This window comes from Pteropus medius, unplaced genomic scaffold (assembly GCF_902729225.1).
Source record: "Pteropus medius unplaced genomic scaffold, Ma_sr-lr_union100, whole genome shotgun sequence".
NCBI lineage: Eukaryota > Metazoa > Chordata > Mammalia > Chiroptera > Pteropodidae > Pteropus > Pteropus medius.
Genome location: NW_024342473.1, coordinates 13,460,131 through 13,484,699, shown reverse-complemented (window position 1 = coordinate 13,484,699; position 24,569 = coordinate 13,460,131). Strand labels below are relative to the sequence as shown.

General features: G+C 38.9%; 1 protein-coding gene across 4 annotated transcripts in view; it reads left to right on the top strand.

Moving 5' to 3' along the window:
* Window positions 1–24,569, top strand: part of ZNF609 (zinc finger protein 609) — a 177,975-nt gene that overhangs the window by 129,957 nt on the left and 23,449 nt on the right. For all 4 annotated transcript variants that reach the window (XM_039865308.1, XM_039865311.1, XM_039865309.1 and 1 more), the window contains one exon: window positions 4,772–4,997. In XM_039865308.1, the coding sequence (XP_039721242.1) occupies window positions 4,772–4,997 (226 nt within the window). The remainder of the gene's footprint in view (window positions 1–4,771; window positions 4,998–24,569) is intronic.

Here is a 24,569-nt window from a genome sequence, read left to right as displayed (position 1 = left end):
ATCCATTCCCACACACTGGGAATTTAAACGGGTTTGAATATTAGGATCATTCGATCCACTATCTCCTGGTTACCAGAAGAGGACTTTAGGGTCTGAGCCTGAGACTGTATAGAGACCATTGCAGGAGAACGCCCTGTGGTTAGTCTGTAGTCTTCAAATTATATGTTCACTGCACTTATATTTTCCAGTACACACTGGAACAGCCTTCACGGCTGACCGTGACCAGGTGCAGAATAGTTAAAATTGAGTGCTAAAGTAAGTCTTCTGTGAATAATGGAATATGTAGCTTCTAAGAACTGTTTGATGTCTGGTTATGGTGCCAGCTACTGTGTCTTTCTTTTTCTTCCTTCCCCCCCCCCCCCCCCCCCCCCCACTTGCCTTCTGCCTGTGGAAATTAACCAGAGTTACAATCAAATTCTTTTTCTAAGCAGCCTAAGAAATATGGAAGCCTAGAAGACCAGCAGCCTTTCTTTCCTTCCTTTCCTCTCTTCTTCTCTCCCTCCTTTCCTCTCTTCTTCTCTCCCTCCTTTCCTCCTCCTCTCCTGCCCTCTCCTGTCCTCCTCTCCTTCCCTCCCTTCCTTCTTTCTAAAGGAGAGGCAGAGTCAAAGAGTACTTAGTGTTTGAAAGGGGCTGATTTCCTCCTTCACTAGTAATTACTTGTATTGTTTTAGAATTTACTCTGGAATATTCTGTTACAGTCTGACAAGAGCTTTGTGGAAAGGAGGAATTCAGATTTCTCCCTCCATCCTCAGTTATTCCATGATTTCTACCTGCTAGTTTCTCATAACAAGGAATCACTGTTTCAGAATAAGCAAAAATATTCCCTAATTGTTTTTTTAAAAAATACCGTGAACATATTTTGTCTCAAAATCCAGTCAACAGGAAGCAGTTCAAATAACTAAGGATATTTTCCTTTGTATTTAAAGAGACAACAGAAATTAGTAAATGTGATTTTTAAGAAAAACACCTGCTCTTTTTAATAACCCACAATAAAAACTTAGTGAACAAATCTAATTTTATAGAATATGTCGGCAGGGGGAGTACTTATATTTGTCCATGAATCAGGAACCTGTATTACTGTTAGTTTTGCCATTGCTGAGTCACTGTAAAATCTTGAAGGACCTTTGCAATTATTGAAGAAAGAAAACTTATAGTACTTAATATATTTGATGACATTTTACTTTCTATGTAATCTTATCCAATAAATCTAAACATTCACCTGTTATCCCCAGTTATCTTTCATTCTTGGATAAACGGGCATTTCTCAGAGCTACCGCAATTACCAGTAGAACCAGTTTCTTTTCCACCTTTTAACTGTGAAGGTGAAGATATCAGACTCATTTGCGAAGGGTAGAGGGAAGGGTATAAATCAAATATTTCTTCATTGTATTTCCTACCTCCAAAATTCTGTTGCAGCTTTGAAATTTTTCCTCCTTCAGTGCCTCTCATGTGGGAGGCAGCCAAGTCAGTGTATAATTACTTCTTGTAGGGAGATTAATGGCTCTGGCCTTTCTTTATTCTCTCCAGTCCTCATTTCTGTGTCACCTGCCTGTCAGCACTCAGATCCCTAATAAGTGCTATTAAGACTAATATCTAAAGGTGACTTGAAAAGAAGTATCTTTAAAAGATAAAGAACATGAATTGTTGGGAAACTTCAGACATTCATCTTTAAATTATCTGTCTCTTTTTAGGATTTTGTTTTGGTTTATTGTTTACCTCTCCATTCAGTGAGCCCCAGGAGCGTTGGTGGCACTTCTTTAGCACTTTAGAGAGTGAGAATTGGCCCAGGTTTATTGTTGTCTTAGTTGTTAAGGTATTTAATTACCTTAACTTTTTATATTCCTGTTCCTTATTTTTCCTGCCGGCCCCAGTCTCCTGACAATTCTTGCTCTCATATCCTAGATATATGGGAAAGATGGCAAAATGAGCCCTTTCCTGATTTTTAGTCTCTCCTAGAGAGTAATAAATGAAACTATGTTGGTTCCCATGAATAGTAGAATATAAAATCCCATAAAGCCACCTAGATTATTAGATGAATATCACAGAGCTGCTTATTATGCACTATGGCCTAATGTAGATTATAGATGTGACCAAATGGTAATTAGCAGAGCTGGAGCTGTAATTAAACATTATTGTGCTGCTCTGTGATTTCTCCTTAGATTTCTGTTGCAAAGTGGAAGGAAACTGAATAGTTCCAAACCCATAAGTGGGTTTCTTCATTTCTCCCCACCCCCCAAAATCTCTTTTAATTAACTGAATAATTAAATAAAGTCATCCTCACACAGAGATCCTGAACTCTACTTAGCAACTCTATTCAGCAAGGTAGTTTGATGCATGTACGTGTTAATCAGCTCCTCATGTATTAGTTCTGTTATCCTTAGTATTCAGCTCAGCTAAGTTTCTCCTCCAGATATTCTGTAGCAGGGTTTAATTAGGCAGAGTGCTTGAATGCAACAGTGGTGTTTCTTGCTTATATCTTAGGTATTTCCTAGATCTGTCAGTACAGAAATGGGGGCTTGGCTTTATCTAGGATGTTAGTAGCTTACCTCCTCCCTGGACTCCAGCAGCAGTGAATAACCTAGTGAGAAATGAAACTACTTCCAGAAAAGAGCTGTCCTTGATGGCTGAGAGTGTGTAGGTGACTCCCTAGGGACTTACTCGCTTCCGTGTTTGGGATCGCTGCCTCAGCGGTGGAACAGATTTGCAACAGAACATGCTCAAGCAACAACAAGTGACCTAGAAGGTTTAGGCCAATCTCTGTGTCCCAGAAAAAAAGACCTTGCAGGAATTTGTCTTGCTAGTAGAAGAAAGGTAGAGAAAAGTAAACAAACTCTAAGCAAAGGAAATGGACATCCTGGCTGCGAAATTGCTTCTGTCTCAGTTCTTTCCCAAGAGAAAGAACAGAGAAACAGAGGTAATGCCAAGAGTGAAGATGATCTGTATACTGTCTCTAATTTCCCCTTTCTAGTAACTCTCAAGGGTAAACTTTCCAAGAAGCTTTATTTCCAAAGAGTTACGAACCACCTTCTTGTAGCATTCCTGAAAGGGCTTAATAATTAGAGCCAGATTCCAGCACTATAGAGGAGTAGTAGTTTACTTTTTCTGTGTTGTTACTATCTTAAGGTTCGTGCATAAAAATGTTGAAGGGTCTTTCAAGAATCTACCATATCCCCAGAAGGCTGCCAAATTAAATTATAAATGCCTGATTTTCAAGAGTGCAAAATAAAGCAAAAATGCCTTTTGGCATTTATCATCATGCAGAAGCTTCATTATACAGGCTTCCACTTTCATTTTATGAAAAAAGCAGTTAGGGAAGTACAGGGTGTGTGTGTGTGTGTGACAACAAGCAGATAAGGATAATGTTTTGGCAGCTTTTCAGGGACCAGAATTAATCCGAATCAGTGTTTTAGCATTCTATGGACTCTGACGGTGATGATCTGCAAATAGCAGCGGCTTCTAATCCGAGATGTCAGAGCTAACTGCAGAGAAGGGATGCAATACCCAGACCTCAGCTTCTAGAGTAGTATTCGAGGCCAGGAGATATGTGTGTGTTTGTATGCATGTATATGTTGAAAAGAGGTAGGTAGATTTTAGGTAGAGTGGTGGTCATGCAGTAAACTCCTCCAGAACCAGAGTTCTGTTACAGAGCTGTCCAGCAGCTTGTTATGGGTTCAACGTGAGGCTCTCTCCGAACATAAGTCTGTTGAAGGAGTATATTCAACCTGGACTAAGAGAGTCTTTCACAAGGGTAAGAGGGTCCCGATCCTTGACTCTCATTTCCTAGGTCTGCTGATGGATATCCTACTTAATCTTCAGAGAAGATCAGTAAGTGTGTATTGAGTGCCTTTGCATATGCAAGATACTATATTCAGTTAGGATTTGGGCACTATAGACTCAGAGGTAGTACTTGGTCAACCTGATAAATGCTAGGATTTAAAGAGTTACAGGATTATTACCTCCTTTATTACAACTTTTAACTCTAGATGTGTTGCATTCTTCTTGGAATCTAAGTAATTGTGTTCTTGTGAGAGGTTCTGGAGTTGGAGGTAGATTGATGGTCCTTGTATTTGACTATTCTGTCTGTGTGTGCGCAATCAACTTCATCTGCGGGCTGCACCTCCTGTTAACGTTAGAGTCACACTCCAAAATGCCATTCTCATTAACCAGTTGCCCTTACAACAGAAACCCTGATCAGGTTGCTCCCAGCTCTCCTATTTCACTTTTAAGTAGATTTCCTTCTAGCAAAAGATGAATTAAAGCTCTAGTCTTCTTAAAGTACCATTCCTAGGATCTGGATATTTCTCCCCCTCTTTATCCCCACGCGTATTCTTGGATTTTGTACCTGGTTAATGTATTATTTGTTGAATGAGAGACTGTTGGGAAGCGTAGTGGCATCAGTAGAACATGGCTCAAAAGCTGTTCCTTTTCTTTCTCATCAGTCTTCATGCTGTTACTGTTGAAACCTGGCCCTGATTCTCTTTCACTAGAGACTTTTAAATGAGACAAGATTTTTTAATATACTTTTAGCCAAGTACAGTTTATGTGGAAATTGTTAATACGAAATAAAGCTTCTCCTAGCACAGGGTGCACTCATCTAAACCACTAGATTTGTAGTCGTATCATGAGCTAGAACTTGAAAGGATCAAAATCTTATATTAAAAGGCTTCCACACACTGGCAGGAAAGGATGTAGGACTAGATTAAATACAGAGACAGTATTTCCTCTAAATGTTCTCCCTGTAACTCAGCTACTACTTTCTCTTCCCCCACAGATGGAGTCCCCTGTCTCCACGCCAGCGGTGCTACCGCTGCACCTTTTGGTGCCAGTGGTCAGTAATGACATCTCATCCCCCTGTGAGCAGATCATGGTTCGTACCCGATCAGTCGGGGTCAACACATGTGATGTGGCTTTAGCCACCGAGCCCGAGTGCCTGGGCCCCTGTGAACCTGGGACGAGCGTCAACCTCGAGGGCATCGTGTGGCAGGAAACAGAAGATGGTAAGTGCGTTGTGTGGTTTTGCCATCCCTTTCAATCTGCTTCTATCAGCAGGAGCTTATTGTTGTAAATAATACCAAGTATTTATTAGGAGTCTCAAGTGACCATAGTCTGCTGGAGATTCCCACCCAGAGGATTACAGCAAACTTCTTAGTAAGATCGTCCAGCTTCTAGAGATTGCCAGTTTTTTGTTTGTTTGTTTGGTTTTGTTTGTTTGTTTTAATTATCTCTCCTTCATAGCTATTCAACAGTGTTGGCCTGGGTACTTAAGCAGTCATTTGACAGGTGTTGGCCAGGTAATTCAAACTGTGTCTATACTCTCCATACTTTTTTCTATCCTTTTATTTGAGAGAATTCAAATATAAATGAATTTTTGGGTTTAAAGAGAAAAAGTAATAAAAGGGCAGCTGTTCGAGTCAAGGAAATGGAAAACAGTCACTCTTAAGCTGGCTTAGTGTTGGCTCATTGAACGTGCAGCTCTTGCCTTTTTTAACACCTGGAGGTGCAGCCAGCTCTTTCTCACTGGTTGCCTCATTGCCCAGCCACCCACGCCACTTCATGCATCTGTCACTTAGTACAGATTTTATAGGCCTAGGCAGCGAGGAAATGTTTACATGGTCTTGTTTTCAGGCATCCACTAAGCAGTTGGCTCCCTGTAGGGTGCTGCTGCCCAAGGCTACCATCCAGACTTCTTGTATGTTCCATTTGCCCCTGAGAACAGAATTTCTTCTATTTTAGAAGTTCATAAACCTGAAAAACTGAGAGTGCAAAGGGACTTAACCAGGTATTTCAGATCCTTTGGTACCGTCTGTGGCAATTTGATTTTAGCAAATAAATTCTTTTTATAAAAAATTAAAGTCCTCGTCAGAGTATGTGTGGTTCGAGAGGCTGGGCCTCAGAGTCCCATCATGTCTCTGCATCACTAACCAGACTTTCAAAGTGTCGCCACTCTGAGGAGCTTAGAGGCCCAGAGAAGCACAGCTCATTATCTCTGATTATCATAAGCTATCTTGTCAGTCTGCCTGTGGAAATTCAGGCGTTTCATTCTGGTCATTCCGACAAAAGTCTGTTCCTCTGAATATTTTGTTGTGATTTAGTATTTAGTTAAAAGTCTACCATGTGGTCAGAAATGATGTCATATAGGTTAAGAATTTTGTGTTTTGGGCTCTCTTGTCATTAGATATATTGTAAAGCTTCGGCTTTCAGAATAACATTGCCGATGAGGTTTTATTGTGTGCCTGAGATGATAATGCACACACACAAAAAATCCTGTCGTGTTAGAAACTGATGCAGAGACAGTAGAGAGAAGGCTTGAGCCTAGAGGTTGACTCTGGATTCTGTGTATAAAATACACAATCTGGAAATCACATGTGGCTGTCTCTGATTTTTAAAATGTCATCTGCCTATGGCCAAACATCTGAACAGCCATAGTGTCTGTCGGGATGACAAACATATCCAGACCACAGCTCTGTGCCACCAAGCAACCTTCAGGGCCTGTTGCCTCAATATATTGAAGATAAAAGACATCAATTTCCTGCCTATTTATACTACACATTTTATGCTGATGAATTTTCTCCAAGGGCGAGATGCTTTTCGTGTATGTGACCTGATGAAAACTTAGCAAGAGAGTGAGGCCAACCTTTTACTCTCCTGAGAACAGTGGATTCCTTTTTATCTGAGGATCCCAGTTCTTCCTTACTGCCAGGTGGACGTTAGCACAGATTTATTATTTTTTTTTTGTAAATTTGCTCTGAAAGGCTCTCTAGTTGTCACTGGCAGCCTTATTACCATGTTCTCATTATATACTTTAAACGGAGCCTGTACTTTGTTTCACAGCACTCATTACAATTTGCAATTTTACATATACAGATGTTCTTCCACTTACAGTAGGGTTATGTTTTGATAAAACCATTTTAAGTTGAAAATATGGAAAATGGAAAATGCATTTAATATACCTACCCTACTGAACATCATAGCTTAGCCTAGCCTACCTTAAACATGCTCAGAACACATTAGCCTGGAGTTGGGCAAAATCTGCTGCTGCTGCTGCTGCTCAGCGTCACAGGAGAGTATCATATAGCGTATTGCTACCTCGGGAAAAGATCAAAATTCAAAGTTTCTATTTTTCTACTGAACGCTTATGGCTTTTGCACGGTCATAAAGTTGAAAACTCATAAGTCAGACCATCGTTAATCAGGGATTATCTGTAATTGTAATTTTCTACTAATGTGTATCTCTTCCACTGTTTTAGAAGTTCTATGAGCTCAGGAATTCTGTTTTGCTCACCATTGTATCTCTAGCACTTAACACCTGATACCTGTTGTAGGCTCTCAAAAATATTTATTTGAATGAATGAATGCTTGCAATTATGTCATTGTCATTCCTGGAGCTATGTTAATATATATCTAATAGGTACTATAATATTGTTTGAACTTAGAAGCCATGTCAGCTACTTTCCAAAATTTTATACCTTTTCTGAAATTCAGAATAAATACAACTTTCACTAGGTTTGAGATCACTCTCATTTATTTAATTAAATCTCTAAGATTTTAGTTCTCTTATGTTTAATACCATATTTTATCCCACTTACCATATTGTGTTTTAGGGTTTAGTACCTCTCTTCTTTTCTATTTTTCTTTCTTCATCCTCCTCCTCCTCCTCTTCCTCCTCCCAGTTCCCCTCCACCTCACTTCCCCCCCCTTCCCCTCTTCCTCTTTCCCCCGATCCTAAGGGAGAGAGGACTGTTCTGCAATTACATACTCTTCTTTCTGGCCATCCCAGAGGACCTTCACCTGCACTGTCAGTTGGCAAAGGTCTGAATTGGAATCAGAGTTGGTTCATATTCCTTATCCTCTTCAGGCAACAGATTTCTTGCAAAGCTCATTCTCTGTAGATCAATAAGATCTAGGGTACTGAGTCAGTCCTCAAGTTAGTAATTAGAACTAATTACTATATACAGATACTTTTTTAAAAAATTCTTCCAGCTTTCTAGGCTTTTTGTTTGCTACCTGACACTTTGTACTTACGTCTTTCTCTTTGCCCAACAAACTACTGTCTTCAAATGGAAAAACTCTTACAGCTTCCAGAGAAGCTGTGAATGCCTGGCCTCTGTTCTCAGAGGACCCCACGATCCTTATAGAACTGAGCCACCTTGCTGAGAACAGGTGTAGGGATCATGGCCTCAATTTTTAGTGGTTTCTTTGCTTACCTGTACTGCAGTGTTGCTCCTTTCTTCCCTAGCTCTCACTGTGCCCCTTGCCTTGGAGGCATTTTGAAATTCCTGCAGATCCCATCTTTTTTAGGCTGCTCACAATTCAGCCAGCACTGCAAAGACCCTCCTTGGCTAGGCTCAACCTTAGCACCCAAGTGTAACCTGGAATGATTTCCTTGGCTTTTTGAGGTATATTCTTAGCATGTATGTAGAGGTCTGATTCCACCTGATTTCGCTTTGTTCCACCTCATTTCAAATCAGAATAACAAGTTCCGAGTCCCTTCCTGGTTCACAAGACTTACCTTAACCCAGGGTCCTGGAAACAATGTATTAAAGGCCTTAATGCAGGCCATATTCTTTTGCTGAGGCAAAATTGCTTATTAGCTTCTGTGGTGTTTTAAAGAAAGACATGGCTAACTTAGGTAAGAATTCCAGGAGTTGCTGTAGGTTCTCCTTTTTAGACCACATTACTAAGTGGAAGGCTATCACTAGTGATGTCTTTTACTTTGGCAATGTGCCTTCTAGAAGAATTTGTGGTATAGTGGAAAGAGCACTGAAGCAAAAATCAAGAGACCTCTGTACCTCTGCCACTATTACTGTGACCTTGGACAAGTTCCTTAACTTCTTTGGGACTTAGTTACTTCATCTCTTGAACTAAGTGACCAGTAAGGACCTATCCAGCTTTTAAATTATAAGAATCTGTGACTTCAACCTTGGAATCAGCACAGATCCAGTACTAGTTGACTATGACATCTTGAAAACGAACAGTTTGATATATCAATCATGAGGATGAAAACTGAAAAATATTAATACCAATAATGAAATTTCATTATACACTCATTATATAGATTCGTTTCATCAGAAAAATGAAACCACCTTGCCAACTCAGGAAATCTTTCTCTCATTTTTCAACTGATCCTAGATTGACAAGTAGAAGAATTCATAGAACCCAACTGTTTCGATGCAAGTGTATATTAGCCGACATAAGCTGAGCTCGCAATACATACAGTTTAGCAATTCCTTAATCTCCCTATTACATTCACATTCCCCAATACTTATTTCATTCTAAGGATTCATTAGCCCAATTCGTTCTCTTTTCCTGCTCTTTTTAAAAATAAGATCACAGGTACATACCTAAATCCCCCAGCTTCCCTCCTCTCTTAAAATCTATTTTTCTTATTCCATTATTTTTTTCTTCCCTTATTCTCCAGATTATTTTAGACTTTCTTTATTCCATGAATTTTATCTATTCTTTCTTCATATTCATTCTTTCCTCTTCTATTTAAACTCTTCCCCCTCTGTAATACTTCCTTACAGTGAAAATATTTTCCTTATCCTTGCTACGCCTTTGAACTACTGACCTTTCCTCTTTTTTTAACTACTTCCTATTGCTGTTTCCAGTCTCTTTTTACTTGCCCAATATCATGTAACATCTTGCCATGGGATTTCTTCTGTCACTGTTTGAAACATTTCTCATACCAATGATCATCTGTTTTCCAAAGGTCTTTCAGTCCTTCCTAAACTTTTAGAAGCTCTATTTCTTTATTCTTAAAACTCTCCTCTCTTACCTTTGTCATTTGACACTTCCTTAAATCTCACTCTTGAAATTCCAGATGGGTTTTAGGATGCTTAAAAATGGTCACTTCTGTCCTATTGGCCTCCAGCTGGGGCCTGCTGCAGCTGGGGCCCCTCTCCCTTTCCCCCTAGACAAGCAGCCTTATCCACAATATAGTTTTCATTTACTATATGTGCCATAGTGGAGAAAGTTGAGGAAAAACATTGAGTTAAAATAGGATTTGGCCATTAGGAACAGAAGATGAAGTAATAATGATTTAATGTAAGAGAATTCTGAAGATAGGCAATCTAGGGCTGCTATGATGGCTTCACAATGTAATCAGGTGTTCTGGAGTCTTTCAAGTTAATTCTTTATTGCAAAATTGCTAATGTAGCTCAAGCCATCACATTTACTTTATAGGTAGGAGAAGAGTAAAACAGAATCTGCCTCCCACCTAAATATTTCCCTTTGACAAGCTTTTCCAGAAGCCACACCCTAATACTTCTGCCTACTACATCTCATTGGCTACCCCTTCTGCAAAGAAGGCAAGGAATGTAGCTTTTTAGCTGGATACATTGCTTCCCCACACAAAATAGAGGCTCATACTAAGGGAAAAAAAGGAAGCAATTAGCAGGCTCTGTCTCTCTTCCTTGCATAGCCTTTATACATTATAACTCCCAAAAGTTGTTACCTCAGCAGCCTTCTTTTTAGTAAATGTAGTCTTATATATTCATGGCTTCAGCTGTTTTCCTTTTATAAACAATTCCTAAATTTTATCTCTAGATTTGACCCTTTGCCTAATCCCATTTCATCCTACTGATTTGAACATCAGCAGAAGCTGATTTTTAAAATGTTTAAAAAACAATAATCATCTTTCTCCTAATATTTTGGTTCTTTTTCCTTCTCTGTTTTTCTTCATTACACCTACCGTCGTCACCTACATTTCCGTTCTACCAATTTTCTAGGCTCAAACCTCCCTAATTATCTGACTCTTCATTCGTCATCTCTTGATATACTTTTTAAGTCATTACTCTAGGGAATGCAATATATATTTAACTTTTCACAATCTACTTAAAATTAGTATTTTTTACCACCTCAAGTGGAATGTAGAAATCTTACCACCGTGTCAACCCCTTGACCTTCCCTTCCCTTCTTTATGTTTTAATTGTCTTGACATGCCCATCGTGTGTTTTTATACGGCCTATAGGCCGTACAAAAACAGGCAGTGTTTTTTTAATGGTTGAAAGTGGTTGGGAAAAAAATTCAGAACAAGAATATTGTGTGATGTGAAAATTAGTGAATCCAAATTTCAATGTCCCTATGTAAAGTTTTACTGGAATGCAGTCACACTCATTTCACGTATTTTTTAGCCACTTTTGCACTAAAGTGGCAGAGTATTACAACAGAGACCACATGACTTGCAAAGCCAAAAATATTTAGTATCTGGTCTTTTACTGGAAAAGTTTAGCAACACCTGGTCTTGTTATACATTTAATACATTGAAAAAACCCCATCAGACAACTTAAAAAAAAAGTTTTCCCTTTCAATCATCATATATACTTTAAAGAACTCAAGAGAATAGTTTATTATAGTTACACATATACATAACACTTCTGTTGCCCTTCCTTCATTCCTTTTCTCCTGAGTCCATTGTTTCCCTTCTTCCTGAGGAGACTTTTTTAGTGATTCTTTTAAAGCATGTTCCTTGGCTAGTAATTCTTTGAGAATGTCTTTATTTCACCCTTATTCCTAAAAGACTTTTTTTCTGAATACGGACATCTAGGTTTACATTTCTTTCTCTTTTTTTCAGCACTTTAAAAATATCCATTTCCTTTTAGCCTCCATGCTTTCTGAGAAATATACCATCACTTAAATGATTGTCCTGCTATAAGTAATATGTCATTTTCCCATGGTTGCTTTCAAAGTTTTTCCATCATGTTCAGCATTTCGATTATGATGTGTGATGTGTCCAGTGTGGATTTTGGGGGGATTTATTCCTATTTTGGGGTTCATTTAGCTTCTTGAATCTGTACATATGTCTTTTCTAAATTTTGGGAGTCTTCGACCATTATTAGTTCAATTTTTTTTCTGTACCTCCCCCTTTCTCTCTCCTTCTAGGATTACAGTGACATAAATAAAACGTAGTCCCTATTTGTTTCCACCCAGGCTTCCTGTGTGTCTTTTCTCCTTTATTAGACTATAAGATGGCTGAGGCAGAGAATTGCATTTTATGTATCATTTTATTTCCCCAAGGACTAGTTCAGTCTTTACAGAGAAAGTAAAATAATTAGTAAATATTTTATTAATAATATTGACCATGCCTTGTACCCATGTGTTTCAAGCATGTAGGTGAAAATAGTAATTTTTTGGTAACCTCTCTTGGAATCATTTGCTATGTATTGACTAAAAATAATGAGGGATTTTGTAAAGTACTTGCTTTTCTTTTCCTTTTTTTTAAACAGTGGCTTTCACCACCAGTCTTTTGAAATGATAAGTCAGAGATAGAACCTTCAGATCTTTTCAGAGGAAATGGTTTGAAGCTACACTCTGAGGAACTTGAGCATGGAGGAACCTCAGAAACGGTCATAAAGAGTGAGGGGTGCCGAGTGGCTAGGTCCCAGCCTCCACATCTGCTACCCCACCAGATGCAACTCAGAGCAGTTCTTTCTACCTTTGGGTGATTTATATGTTAGGCTCCTTCGTAAAACTATATTTGAATAGGATGCTACCGCCCCCCCCCAAAAAAAAAGTTTGATAATCATTTATCTAGGTTTACCTTCCCACTCCACCTAGAAATTTCTGAAATTATTCTGGTCTTCTTTTTCCAGAATATCAGAAAGTCATAATGCTATAAGACCATGTTTTTGAAGCTGAAGTGAGTGCAGCTCCCTTGTATGCCAGAGGGTATGATGTGCTTGGCCTATCTTCTAAAGCTTAATTCTAGCTTAGTGATTTGGGGGAAAGGAGGGTGTTTTCCATTTTTTTGCCCTTGGTAAAGATTTTATCATATACATGTACAAACAAACATAAAAAGGTTTACATCCCCATCTCCACATCATTTTTGTTCCAACGACTAGTGGAAGTGTCTGGAACTATCTGAGAACCGTTTCAGAGAATAATAGTGCCTTAAAGTTACAGTCGTACAAAACAACTGTCTTTGAACTAGAGTCAGGAAAGTTATTTTCAAGAACATATTGTACCTTTAGCTAGCTACATGATCTTAGGTAAGTCTCTTAACTTCTCTTGCCTTAGATTTCTAATTGGGGCGGGGTGCTTGGGCTAGATCTCACTGTCTAGTAGAACTTTTTGTGTTAGAAATAGGCTGTCCAAAATGTTAGTCTAGTCACATGTGATATTGAGCACCTAAAATGTGGCATGTGGAACAAAGGAATTGAATTTTAAAATTTATTTAAATAGTCACATGTAAGCCAATGGTTTACTGTTTGGGGCAGCATACGAGCTAGATGATCTTTAAATTATGTATAATTTAAAAGTGTATGTGTACTCTGAGATGGAGAGAAGAGCAATTGTGTGGGAGAAGGAAGAGGGTGGGTAAATAGCTGTCATCTACACAGCCCCAGGGTGATTTCTGTGTACTCTGGCTCTTGTTACCTGGGACAGCATTTGGCCCTGCTTCAAACTCTGTGGTTGAGCCCCGTGCTTTGGTCTGTGGGTAGCAGTTTACTCATTATCAGAGTAATAGGCAGTGGTTTTGCTTAGCAGGAAGTTAGTTTGCCTGTAGTAGCTCCGCTGAGAAACCTGCCTCAGCTGTTCTGCATCCTCGTCTGATTGCAGATCCCGGCTGTGGGTCTTTATCTTTCTCACTAAAAGGAAGGGGCTGTCCATTAATCTTCTTCATGGAAATAGTAACCTTGGGAGTTATAACCTTGGTTATTCTGTGTGATTCTGACGTGAGAAAGTATGTGCGTGAACTGTGACATATCTAATTTGGGATGTTTATATTGGAAAGGTAAGATGGTACCCAGGTACTGGTTTTTCTTTTTCCTTGGCTGTATATAATTAACACTGTTTCACCTTCAGTCTTGCCTTGGGCAGCGCTTTGCTTACCTGGAGAGAGATGTTTCTCAGTGACCAAGCTTTCTCCACTGCTTAGCCATTTGCATACTAGCCTGGCTCCCACAGAAACTGTTCTACCAATAGCACAGTCATAAAGAGCCTAGCAGCCATTGTCTGGCACCACAAATCTTCATAGCAACAGACCACCACATGGCAACAGCAGCCACACAAAGAAAACACTAGGGAAATCAATACTTACTTTCTCCCACCCTTCCCCCACACCAAACAACAGCCAACACATTCTTTCCACCTAGCACCTTTCTCCTAGGGGATGCTTTAGGGCAGTTACGTGTTTATATACCCTTGTGGATTGTGTTATCTGTCCACTGTCATATATTTAAATCGTAAAGCCCTAAGGAGAAATTTCAGCTACAGGCTTTTTTGAGTTCCATTTTACAAATTGCAAAATAAACTAATCTCCAAGGGAGAGAGATGTCCTTTTGTGCACTCTCGCCTACCTTCTTCCTGCCTCCCAGCAAAGCAGTCAGGTAGTACAGGTGGCTAGGCTGCAGGCTTGCAAGATAGGTATGGTTGTTTCAAATGAGATTCTTTTGATATTTCAGTAACAAAACCCTCTAAGATGGGCTCAGAGCAGACCTGATTTGTTACTAATGCTCTCCTTTAACAAATAAGTTCGTTCTTGATACTTATGTATGTACCCAGGTTGATGATACCTAGGCAATAAATATAGTTCTGGCATAAACAGGGGCTAATCACTAGCCCCAGCTAATTTAGCTAATTCGACATGTGATTCCAAGAGAAAAAGGCCCTATTTGAGACCCTTGATGTTTTCTTACCCTGTTGATAATGTCATTTAACTGGTCTGGGCCTTAGTTTCCTCATTTGTAAAATGAGGAGGTTGGATTACCTATCTCTGTGGTCCTTTCAGCTCTCATATTGACAATTCTGTGATCATCTGTGTGGAACAGAAGAGGGAACTGTCTTTTTTAATCCTCGGTTGTGGCAAGGTCTGCTGGAAGGTGTCGTTGAACCCTCCATCTCGGTGCTTACACTGCTAAAACAGGTCCTGGCCCTGCCCTGGCTGATAAAGCTGCTGTAACCATGATGAGCAGAAGCTATTAACAAACTTGGCAACTAGCCTTTTCTCCCACAGCAGTAGTTTCAGACTAGCTCAGGCAGAGCTTTGCTCCCAGGTCACTGCTGCTGCCTCTTAATGATACCAGTGAGAACTAACTCACTCACTCTCTCACACACACTCTCTCTCTCTCCTCTCTCTCTCTCTCTTAAATGTCTCTCTCAATGCTCCTCTCTCTCTACTCTGTCTCTCTCTCTCTCTCCCATCTATATATAAATATACTCTCTCTGTGTCTGTGTCTCTCTCTCTCTCTCTCTCTCTCTACACACACACACACACACACACCAGTGAGAACTAACACGCACGCATGCGTGCAGTCTGTCTCTTTTTTTCTCTTTCTCTGTCTCTGACTACTCTGTTCTCCACCTCTTCTGATACTTCATTATCCCATCTCCCTCAGGCTTTACAGAACAAAGAAATCATAGGGCATCAACTTTATAATTTAGGCAGCTGGAGATAATTTCCCCAGGATAGGGTGGGTAGGTAGCTGATTTCCCCTGGCATGAGGCAGCATTGCTAAATGGCCTGTGTTTTGTCTGCCAGGCTTAGGCTTTGTTAGGCCCATTCAGGCTTCTCTATTTGAGTTAAATTATAGTGGCAAACCAGGCCCATGTACTTTGAGAGGGGTAGGAGTTAGTAAAAACTGGAAAGTGTGTCATTTATAGGCCCTGCTACTTGCTAATTGCTCAAGAAATTTTTGTTTAATCTACTGTCCCTGTACTTACTTCTGCCAGATCCTTTATTTCCCTTAGTTGCTGCCTTCATGGCCTTCTCCATAGCAACAAGCTCTATGACAAAAAGGCTGTGGTGAGAAATTGAGTAGTCTCCCCTCCCACAAGTTGTACTCTATTTTCTCTTTAGGATATCTTTAAAAAGCTTAAAAGACTGCTATCAAATAATTTCTACCCCCATTGAACTCATAATAAAATGAAACTTTTAACCCTGAACTAATTCAGTGAACAACCTGCCTTCTCCTTATTTAACTCTGATTATCCTCATCTTTTGAAAAATTTCCCATATTATTCCATACACTTGAAATACTGTGCATCTTCCCATTTACCAAGCTCCTCTCTGCTTTTCGGCTTTTAGCCTACTACTTAGAATTATTATATAAAAAAATCTCCTAGAATCAGGAATCTGGAGAATGAACAGATATAGAAAGTGGGAAATAACCCCCACCCCAGCCCCCATGTGCTGTTGCATTAGATATTAGACTGGTCTGCCACCCTGGAGACTGGGCAGAGTGCCTGAAGTATAGAAGTACCCTGTGCCTCAGCAGATCCTGGCACTGATCTACAAGAGTCACAGACCCCAAGGTTTTGTTTTGTTTTTATGTTAATAGGCCTGACTGAACAATAATATAAATATAAATATGTATGCAAATCATAAGCATGCACACAAATCATGAGCATGCAGATCATGCAGATCATTGAATTTTCAAAGCGAACACACTTTGTATACTAACGCCTAGATGAAGAAATACTGTAAACGCTGGGGTTCTGCAATATTATCAGAACCCCAGAAGCCCCTTCATACCTCCCTCCAATAGATAACCCCCATCCAAGAAAATAAATTCCGACTGCTAACATAGATTAGTGTTAACTATTTTGAACATTATATAAATAGAACTATTACAGTATGTACTTTTTTATGTCTAGCTGCTCAACATATGCCAGTGAAATTCGTCCATATTATTGCATGTAGTTGTATTTTGTTTATTCTTGTTATTTTATAGTTTTCCATTATGTAAACACAATTTAACCTCCCCCCTCCTTCATCTACAGTTTCAGTTTCCACACCTTAGTTACCTGTAATTAACTTTCGTACAAAAATATTAAATGGAAAATTCCATAAATAAACAATTCATGAGTTTTAAATTGCACGCCATTCTGAGTAGCGTGATGAAATCTCCTGTCGTCCAGCTCCATCTTCCTCAGGACATGAATCATCCCTTTTTCCAGCATATCCACACTGCATACACTACCCATCCATTAGTCACTTAGTAGCTATCTCAATTATCAGATCTGCAGTGCTTGTGTTCAGGTTACCCTTTCTTTACTTAATAATGGCTACAAATTGCAAGAGTAGTGATGCTGGCAATTCAGATAAGAGAAGCAAGCTGTAAAGTGCTTCCTTTAAATGAAAGGGTATAAGTTCTTGACGTAATAAAAGTTGCTGAGATCTATGGTAAGAATCTTCTATCTGTGAAATAAGATATTTTGAGAGAGAGAGAGAGCTCATACATTCACATAACTTTTATTTCAGTATACATTTAATTGTTCTATTTTATTATTTGTTCTTGTTATTAATCTCTTACTATACCTAATTTATAAATTGAACTTCATCATAGGTATGTATGTATAGGAAAAAACATAGTATATATATATAGAGAGAGTTTGGTACTATTCGTGGTTTCAGGCATTCACTGGGAGCCATGATGGGTAAGGGGGAACTGCTATGTAATAGTACTTATTTATTAAGCTGTTGATGAGCATTTGGGTTGTGTTGAGTTGGGGGCTGTTGTGAAAAATGCTGCTGTGAAAATTCTTATACATGTCTTTTTGGGGAATATATGTATACATTCCTATTCTATATATACTTAGGAATGGAATTCCTGGGTCATAAGGTATGCATATGATCAGCTTTAATTGATATTGCCAGTTTGCTAAAGTGTCTGGACCAATTTATACTCCTATTTTCAGTTGGACTCCTGGTCGCTCTGCCCCCCTTGCCAACACTTGACCTTATTTGTCTTTTTCATTTTTGTCAGTCTGTTTAGTGTGTGCTGGTATCTCATTGTGTTATTAATTTCCATTTCCATGATGAGCCATGAAATTGAGCATCTTTTCCTTTGCTCGTTGGCCATCTGGAAATCTTTTTTATGAAGTGCATTTACCCATTTTTTGGATTGTATTGTATGTTTTTTTTCTTAGTGATATATAGGAGTTCTTTGTAAGTTCTGGTTTTGAGGACTTTATCAGATATATGTACTGTATATATCTTCTATTCCATATCTTGTGTTTTCTCTTTAGTACCTTTTCTTGAAACCTATATAATTTTTTAACCAATGTCACCCTATAAATTTTAAAATAATTAAATAAAAATAATACCATTTTATGAGTGGATGGTCATCATTTTTATAAGGTCTAGTTCATCTTTTTTTTTTTCTTTTAGTTAATGTCCTATTTAAGGAAATTTTGCCTTTCCCAAGATAAAAAAGATATTTTCCTGTATTTTATTCTGAGAACTTTATTGCTCTTCTTATTTAGATCTACTATCTAGCTGAAATTGATTTTTTTTTTTTAAAGTATGAGTTGGGAGTCAAGATTCTATTTTTTTCATATGGATACCTTATTGACCCAGCACCTTATTGAAAAGATCACGCTTTCTTCCCCTGCACTGCAGTGTCACATTTGTCATAAATCAAGTGACTTGTGTGTGGGTTTATTTCAGGGCTCTCTCTTTTATTCCATTCATCCGTTTGTCTACTCTTGTGTCAATACTACACTGTTATAATAACTATAGCTTTATAAGTCTTAGTATCTAGTAGTATAAGTCCTCTAGCTTGTATTTCAAGATTGCCTTAGATATTCTTGGCCTTTTGCATATAAATTTTAGCATCGGTTTGTGAATTTTTATTAAAAAAAACCTCTGAGATTTTGATTGAGATTACATCAAAGCTACAGATCAATTTGGAGAAGACCCAAAGTTTTATTCTTTTTTATTTAAGCTAGTGTTACTCAGTTTGGGGAAAGGAGGGAAGATGAGAGCAAGTCTGTGATATCATTTGGGGAACTTGTTTAAAATATATGTTAGCTATCCCCCACTCCTCATATTCTGAATTATCAGGTACAGGATGGAGCTTGGGCATGTTTATTGTGAAACAGCTCCCCTAGAAATTATGTTTTGCTGTCATCACCACTGTTCTCCACTACGCTGTTTGAGAACCACTGCCATAGACTACATTCTCCTTGGCTAGCAGCAGTAATTCACTGAGGCTAGTTAAGGTAAAATCTGACTGATTTAGTCAACTCCAGGTCTGCTTTGGGGGCTGCATTAGTTTCCTAAGGCTGTTATAACAAAGTAACAAACACTGGGTGGCTTAAAACAACAAATTTATTGTCTCACAGTTTTGGAGGCTAGAAGTAAGAAATCAAGGTGTTGGCAGAGCTGTGCTCTCTCTGATGGTTGGAGGGGAGAATCTTTCCTTGCCTCTTCGAGCTTCGGGTGTTTGCCAGCAGTCCTGGTTTCTCTTGGCTTGTAGATAGCATCACTGCAGTCACATGGCTGTGTTCTCGCTGTGTGCCTTCACATCTTCTCTCTGTGTGTGTCTGCCACTGTGTCCAGTTTTCCCCTTTTTATTAGGACACCAGTCATATTGGATTAGAGCTCACTTAATTGACCTCTTTTTAACTTGATTGCCTCTGTAAAGACCCTGTTTCCAAATAAGGTCACATTCTGAGGTTCTGGGGTTAGGACTTTGATATATCTTTTTGGGGGACACACTTCAACCCATATCAGAGACCATCAAACATTTCAGAATAATTGTTGTCACAAGTTAAAGAGAGGAAGGAAATGTAGAACTGTATATAATAATGAGAGGCATTGCTTCCTAAAGCCAGTCTGGGCAGAGAAGAGCATCCACCCTCTGATCCCAACTGTTTCCCTCCTTACATTACCGTTCCCCCTCTCCCTGGCACTGCGAGCCACAATGTGTTCAGTTCTGCTCTGTTAACAAATCCTGAAAATGTCAAGTGGAGGTTAACAGAAAGAAAAAAGGTTTCAGCAGTTAGCTGCATCTGTCAGCCTCTTGCTAAAGAAGGCTGAAAGGAAAAGTGCCTCATGTAATCCAGCCCCTGGCCATGTTCTTATCCCGCTTCTTCCTGCTAGGTCATAAAGCAGTAAAACTGTGGACAAGTGCGATTCCATCTCAACCCCAGGCAAGTATTTCCTCAAAGCTGTCCCACTGAGATGATACCATCCTTCTTATTGCCAGTGATTTTCAGACAAGGACTCCAGCTGGACAGCTGAGGGCATGATGACCTCTGCTGAACCACCTCCCACTGCGGGTACAGTGTGTGGTTACCTCAGCAAGAGGAAAGGGAGGATGTGTGATTTAAGGGTGTGGTGAACCCGCCTTTGTTGCGCTTATGCAGAGTTTCCATGGTGTGGGAACTTGTAGATGGGAGGAGAGACTGTATCAGATCTTTAGTGTTTCTCCTCAGCCTCCCCACAGCCTAGGGGTGGAGTGGTTTACATTGGCGAATGTTCCACTTTGGCCTTATATCTGTCTCTACCCTATACCAGTTTTTTTTTTTCCTGCTTATAGTTATAGCAGTAACAGATCTACCTAACTACTCCCCAAATTGATACTTGCTTGATAATGTTTTCAGCTCACTATTATACTGATTCTGTGGAGAGAAAATACCATGATCATGGGGAAATGGTTCCAGGATGAGGGGTGTTATTACCTTTGTGCATTCTTTGGGTCATTCAGCCCCAAAAGATCCCAGAAATAAAAGCTCAGGATTTTTGTTTCCTGTCAATCTCAGAACTGAAGGCAGAAAAATTTGAAGGCACCATTTTCCATAGCAGTGGTTCTCAGATTTGATGCACATTAGAATGTGGGGGTAGGAATTTAAAAAATCCTGAGGCCAGGTCTCACCCAATTAAATTAAATCAGAATGTCTGTAGGTGGGAGCCAGATGTCAGTAGTGGTTAAAGACCTCCAGGTGCATTCCGTGTGCAGCAAAGTTTGGGAACCACTGGCCATGCTCCATAGCTCCATAGGCTCCAAACATTTCTGCAGAAGACCTTATCCTGAATTGCTCTCTTGGGCAACTTCAGAGATTTATACTTAGAATGTTAATAAAGGGCTCCTGGGAAATATAGATTCTCTTTGGAAGTATCCTCTCGAAGGGAATAATAACTACATTTCTACCTTTGGATTTCTGGTTTTGGAAGACCCATACATGATTTGATCCTTCCCTGCAGTCAAATCCATGACTTGTAAATGAATGGATTGCCAGGATAAGTGAGACAAAAACCTGGAGATGTTAGCTATTTGGGGTTCTGCCTGCATGAGGTTTGCTCGGATGTAAGAATTTAGAGCATAGCAAAGCATTCTTTCTAGTAATTTTCACTGCAATAGACAAATTTGGGGCAAGGGTTTTCCCTGAAATATGGCACTCTACCAAAGATCCTGACATTACTTACATGGCAAACCCATGGAAGCGGGGGAGGGAGGGGGAGAGGGTGGCTTTCAGATGAACAACCAGTTTGCTGGGAAAATCTTAACTAGTAGATGAACCACAGATGGTCCTAATTCCCACTAGTCTTTTCATTTCTGGAGGCTACTCATGCTTGTGAACTCCTGATTATGTTAACTCTTTACCTACATCTTTGGTTTGAACTTTTGTCCTAGAAGAAACAGTGCTCAGAAATTTGCATAATCTGTAATCACATGGCAAGATTGAATGTTAGATAATAATATGCCAGAGCTCAGCTGTGGAAAGTAAACAATTACTACATTCCCCCAGTTGGGGCTTCCACAGAGGTAGTCGTACTCAGAGTTCCAAACGAGCCTTCCTCACAGGCATCCTCTTGGAACGCTCTCTTCTCTCTCAGTTCTAGCCAGTTTCCTGCAGGTTTCTGCTCCAGGCCAAGATGCAGCTATGCTTGTAGGTTTCCAGAAACTATGGTTTATTTACTTTAATATGGTCTTTTCCTCCACCCCATCTTCTAAAGAGAACTAGAAAACGTGATACTACTATTGACTGGGAGTTGAGATATTTATTACGAATGCATCCTCCTTTTTGCACCCCCACTCCTAAGATCAATAGACAAACATGTATGTCATTCTCCTTCAAAAAGAAATTGGAACCAGGCAGAGCCCATTAACAGGCTCTTGATCATTTAAGTAGTAGCTAAAAGGATCTTTGGTCCATATAAGAGGCTTGGGAAGAGTAAAGAGGACTTTACCAGGAAAGCAGAGAACACAGCTAAAGGCATATTCAACTTCTAGAGGACAGGACTAATTGAACAACAGTTTGGCACCAGTGTAAACAGTGTAAGCAACAACCATTAGCTTGTATATTGTTAACTATTCTCATTAGCCCTGGACATTAGGCTTATTAGCACTTTTTATTTCTCTCCTCAAGCTAAGGAAATACAGCTTCCAAGGGAATCATTTTTTTTAGGTGACAGCTTTTTAAAAAAGAAAAGAACAAAGAAAAAGAAACAGGGGTCTTTAGAAAATAACAGATGATAGAACTGGTGTTTACACACCCAGGAATATATCCTTTCTGCCTTGAGATTTGAGTCTTAGGAGTCAGTTGTAAATTACATGAAATATATAAAATGATTTGGTACCACAGGCAGGGTTGTTGCTAAGTCTGCTAGTTTTTAATTCCAAAGTAGACACTGTGCAAATGATCTGACATGCCATCTGTAGATGGTGGGCAAAATTGATGAGCTCTTGATCTAGTTGGTAGCTTTGTTTTTTTTTTTTATAAAACTCGGTAAGTTGAAATTTTGAAGTAGAAAGATTTTTATACTTATCTTTAGACCAAGAGATCCCCTACTAGGTCATTTTGTAGTAGGAGGAATGGGTATGGCTTAAAAATCTCTGTTTTAAGCTATGCTTAACTGCACTTTGAATTAAAAATGAGAGGCGATAAACTATATCGCCTACATTTTCTGTTCCACCACTAGCCACTATTTTTTCTTTTGATATTTTTTAAAAAGTACATTATTTAAACCTATTTAAAGAATAATGCCTGGTTTTTTGGATATGACACCAAAAGCTCAGGCAACAAAAGAAAAAAATAGATAAATTAGATTTCATTAATATTTAAAACCTTTGTTCATCAAAAGACTCTATCAAGAGAATAAGAAAGACAACTCACAAAATGGGAGAAAATATTTACAAATCAATATCTGATAAGGAGTTAATATCTAGAATATATAAAGAACTTGTACAACTCAGTAAAAAACCAAATAACCTTAATGAAAACAGAGCAAAGGACTTGCATAGACATTTTGTTAAAGAAGATATACAGCCAATAAGCACATGAAAACATGCTCAGCATCATTAATCATAAGGGAAATGCAAATCAAAACTGAGATGAGATACCACTGCACACATACTAGGATGGCTATTATCAAAAAAAAATGGAAGGTTACAGCTGTTGAAGAGGATATAGAAAAATTGGAACCATTGTGGATTGCAGGTGGGAATGGAAAATGTTGCAGCCATTGCAGAAAACAGTTTGGTGGTTCCTCAAAAAGTTAAACATAGGCCGTAGCCAGTTAGGAACTGGGCCGCACAGCAGGAGGTGAGCGGTGGCCAGTGAGCGAAGCTTCATCTGTATTTGCAGCCGCTCCCCAGTGCTAGCATCACCACCTCAGCTCCACCTCAGATCATCAGGCATTAGATTCTCATAGGAGCACTGGTCCCTAGTACCAAAAAGGTTGGGGACCGCTGTCCTAAAGAATTAAAAACGGATGTTCACACAAAACTTGTACATGAGTATTCATAGCAGCGTTATTCACAATAGCCAAAAGATGGAAACAACCCAGTGCCCATCAACAAATGAATGAATAAACAAATTGCGGTATATACTTACAATGGAATATTACTCAGCAGTAAAAAGAATGAAATTCTGATACATGCTACAATGTGGATAAACCTTGAAAAAATATGCTAAGTGAAATAAACCAGACACAATAGAATAAGTATTGTATGACTCCACTCATATGAGGTATCTAGAATAGGCAAATGTGTAAAGACAGAAAGAATAGAGTTACTGTGAGCTAGGGGACTGAGGGAATAGGGAGTTATTGCTTAACGGTTACAGAATTTCTGTTTCAGATGATGAAAAAGTTTTAGAACTAGATAGTAATGATGGTTCAAAAAAAAGTAGTGACTTTTTATTGTCGAAAATTTGGGAAACAAAGAAAAAGGAGAAATCATAAATCACAAAGAAGAAAATCATAAATCACCTGGAAAAAAACAGTGTTATGATTTTGTCATATTATACATAACATTTTTGTTTTATTTTTAACAAATGGGGACCCTTTTCTGTATATTTGTAATCTTTGTTTATAGAGAAATATATCATGAACATTCTCTTATAACATTAAATGGACTTCTATAACCTTTTAAGTAACCACATATTATTCAGTGTTAAAGATGTATCATGATTTAGTTACATCCTTTTTAAAAATGGCTTAAAAATATATACTTATGAAATTTTCCAGTTCTTGAAGAACTGAGCTTTGTTTCTCATATCATCAATAAAATACAGACAAAGAAACACGTTATGTGTTTCATAATAACCTTACAGCTTTGGACTTTTGAGTTTCTGTCTGTCCCCTTGTTGCCTTTTGCTTTCTTTGACATTTTCTTTTTGCTTCTTGCTTCTTCTTTCCCTTTGCCACCAGTACGCAGCTTTATTGCTGCTTCTATTTCTTTTCTGGTAGAGGGAGGTCAAACACAAAATCAATAACCTGCAACTGAGCCAAAAATAAGCCTACAAATGTTGATGTCTTTCACACTAGTCCACAATTGTATTCTCAAGTACAGTACATGAACCATTTAGTGTTTCACACCTGGAAATGTGAGCTGCTGAGAA